Source organism: Olea europaea, unplaced genomic scaffold, assembly GCF_002742605.1.
Source record: "Olea europaea var. sylvestris unplaced genomic scaffold, O_europaea_v1 scaffold9161, whole genome shotgun sequence".
Lineage (NCBI taxonomy): Eukaryota > Viridiplantae > Streptophyta > Magnoliopsida > Lamiales > Oleaceae > Olea > Olea europaea.
In genome coordinates this window covers 1,798-5,535 of record NW_019267643.1, presented here as the reverse complement: position 1 = coordinate 5,535, position 3,738 = coordinate 1,798, and the positions used below count along the sequence as shown (strand labels likewise).

The window sequence follows — 3,738 nt, the reverse complement described above, 5'->3', positions numbered from 1 at the left end:
TACTGTAACTGAGATGAGAAAAGCAAATCTCTCCAATACTGGTAGTTGTTTCATTTGGAAATGCTTCAGGTACTGTGCAACAATTAACAATCTTGATGCTGTTAATTGTTTACAATCATGTTGGAAGTCTATATAAGAGATTGTAGAAAAGAGAAATTTTCTTTAACAAATATCCATGTGCACTGAGTACTGACAACACATAAAACTCCTTAATTAAGCAAATTGTAACATTTTCACTTAAGCTAAGAGAACCAAATTTCAAGGACAGAAAGATAGTATCAGAGAGTCCAATACCTGAGAGAAGGCAACAAATAGGATGAGCATCGGAATGCCAATCTCCACACATCGTCCAACCTGATCAATGTGCATAAAGATAACAATATATAATTAAGTGAGGCAGTTAACGCATAAAAAGAAAGCATGCGAATCAAATTACAAGCAAATGTGTTCAACATACCACAGGGAATCCTCTATCAAGTAGACCAAGGCCCACAAGTGCAATTACTGGAGCAGTTCCAAGTGGACTGAAAAATCTGGAATTAAAATAAATCAACTTTTTTATAGGATTCTCGAGGGAATGTTACTCTTCTATAATAAAATACTATCACTTTTAAAATAAAAATGTACCTGGAACAGATTGCCCACAGCTGACTATAACCCAAAATAATCTGAACACTTGACGCTACTATGAGTGCACCCTGGATTGCCCGCATTGTACTTACGAATCTCTACAAGTCGGAAATACGACATCATTAGTGTTTCTATCATTTGATAAACATGTGAAGAAACATAATTGTTAAGAACTTTTATTATTTATTTTGAGCTCTTATGGGATATCTAAATATATTCTGAGTATTAGCCAAGAATTAATTTAGCCTTCTTGAAGTAATTGATACCATAACAAGTAAACTCTTAGCTGCAACTATTATGAAACAGGGTACATTGTCACCTCTGAGGGAAAATTATAGCATGTTTTCCATGTTTCACAAGGTAAATTAGATAGTGCTAGACGGTAATAAGAAAGAATTTTGTCGTGAGTAGGATCTAATAATATGTGCCCCCAGCATGCACATTAGTTTTGACGAAAGCAAGCATAAACTCTTTTATAGGAGATATGATGAAAACTGCACAGAGAAGGCCATAAAACGTGTAACGTAAAATGTTCGTTCATATTGACATGTTAGCAGATCAAACCATTTTTCTTAGAACTAAGTCATTTGTACTTGTTTGTTGACACTTTGAATTATCCGACCCTACCACTCCTCTCACATGAGGTCGGGTCCCATGTGGGGGTCATGACGTGGGGTCCGACCCTCATGTAAGAGGAGGAAGTGGGCTCGAGTAAACCAAAGTATGAACAAACAAGTACAAGTAGCATGACCCTTTTTCTTACGAAAAGTAAAAAAAATATAACTTGATCGCTGACGTGACAATAATACGTCAATGACGGTTAATTGTTATCTTGCCCACTGTCGCCAGGAGATTAGCTCTACAAGAGTTCATTAATTAAAGAATCACTTCTAAAATATTATATGGCATCAACTTTCTCTACCCTCAGAAAGATAAATGCAAGAATTTTTTACGTGACTTACGTCGTGAGGGTCGGTGATTCTTTCCAAGGATGCATCGTGAATTATTGAAATTATAGGCACCATGAATGCCCATGAACCTCCAATGACTGTTGGCAATCTTGTTCCGAACAGTGTTTGTAACAGTGTATTTATTCCTTCAACAAATAGCAGAGTCTGCACTACTCTCACTTTATCACCCTGATTAAAACCATAAATTAAACCCCATAAAAAAAAGAATGTAAGTATCAATCAACACCATTAGCTATTTAACTCTGAAACTGACACTGCTTGAATGAATCTATTGCTCAAAGATTCAGATTTAAATAATGCAAATGATTTTAAATAAGAATTTAAGAATAACTAAACGGATTTTTTTTTTCCTAATCAACAATCTTTGATAATCAAAATATAATTAGCTCACATCAGTTCCACCCATCAAAGGAACAAGAAATGAAGGAATCATCACAGCGGTCCCAAGTGCCAAAATATAGTGCTGAAATCCCAGTGCTATTGCTTCCCCTGTTTTCACAGCCAAAAATTCAGCAAATCATTTCAAGACTTACAAACCAAAACAAGTAAAAATAAAAAATAAAAAATAAATCACTAATTACCCGTAATAAAACATACCCCAAGAAGGATTAGAATCAATACAATACTCTAGGCCTTGAAGTTGGTCCATTGGAGGATGAATTATTTCCTCAGGTTTTGGATCAGCCATTTCTAAAGCTCAGTATAACACCCAAAATTTCCACCCAAATTCCAAATGGGTTTTCTCCAAATGACTCGACAGTAAGATCGAAAAAACCAGTTTGGTTTCTCAAGAAAAGAGAAAAGCTGTAAAGGAATTAAAGTCAAAAAAGCAAAGAAAAAAGTGATTGACGGGAGAGAGAGAGATAGAGAGAGAACGATAAAGATAAAGTCAAGGTCTTTGAATTGAAATGTGTTTGATATATATAAGGTGGTAGAAAATATTAGAGCGAGAAAGCACTTGCAGCCTACTTCCCACTGTGAAGAACACTATTTGTTGTTCCTTAGCTTTCTCCGTGTGTGCTGTTTTTTGATTTATGAAGGTTTCCGTTAACTTTTCTCGTATTCCCAAATTACCCCTCAAGGAACTGCCAAACCAGATGTTACCGTTACTCCCTGTTGCACTGCTGTACTTTCTCAAGCTTATTTATAATTTTTACTACTCAACTTGTTCTAAAAAGTTTTAGATTTTTTAAATTATTTAAATTTATCTTTAATTCTTGAGATGACAATAGATTTAGCATAATGTTTAGAAACTCAAGCTCTACCTACCCACCTGTGTCAATTTCGAGTATAGGTACCCTTTTGTTTAAAGATCGTTCGAGCTTTTCTTGTGAGTATGGCATGAGTTATTTCAATGTCATAGCGCTTGGTGCTCGAACATTGGCTCGAGACATTTTTTCTACCCCTTCTTATCCTGAAAAGGCAAGGACACTTTACATTCTTGAACTGATAACCATCTTTCACTTTTTATTCATACATTTCGATAAATTCACAAATTTTTTCATTTATCCACCCCGAATTTCTTATATTCTATCTATATATAATTTAAACTGTTTATAATTACAATCTCAGAATGCTATTAGCTATCGAAAGAAGGGTCTCCATTGGGGAAGCCATCCTCGTCCTAGCTCCAACGGGAATTTTCAAAAGGCAAACGAAATTTAAATATCTTTATTTTCCATTAAATTTACTTACAAATTTATTTATTTAAATAAAATAAGATAATTAACAAATAAAAGTATAAGAGTAATGACAGGTTTAGGACATGAACTATATTCTCCATTCCCATCTTGATTATCTGACGAGTATAAGGATAAGAGCATAGCATTTTTTTTTTTTAATTATAATAAGTGATGAAGATGACGCAGTAGTGAATTTCAATTCAAGGAATATTAAGGTATATTTTTTAGAGAAATTTCATTTTAAAAATGAGTTTTGACATTAAAAAGTAGAGAAAATTTTTTATTTCTTTCCAAAAGATAATGGATTGGTGATGTCATGGACAAATAAATAATAATATTATCTATGTTCTTCCAATGCCATTGAATTTGGGCGAGGTTCGATTAAAAAAGAAAAAGATAATTGGAAGTATTTTATCTATTGTTAATGTTAGAACTTTATAGAGTGTTTGATAGGG

The 3,738-nt window shown here is 33.7% G+C and overlaps 1 protein-coding gene across 1 annotated transcript; it reads right to left on the bottom strand.

Moving 5' to 3' along the window:
- Positions 1–3: 3 nt before the first annotated feature.
- On the bottom strand, positions 4–2,588 carry LOC111392308 (nucleobase-ascorbate transporter 2-like; the record flags this gene model as incomplete). Its single annotated transcript, XM_023017620.1, has 7 exons — positions 2,199–2,588; positions 1,993–2,090; positions 1,593–1,769; positions 628–728; positions 458–533; positions 295–354; positions 4–72 (listed from the first exon to the last, which is right to left on the bottom strand). Coding segments are annotated over exons 1-7 (672 nt in total), but the record flags the coding sequence as incomplete, so codon positions are not given.
- Between the last annotated feature and the right edge of the window lie 1,150 nt (positions 2,589–3,738).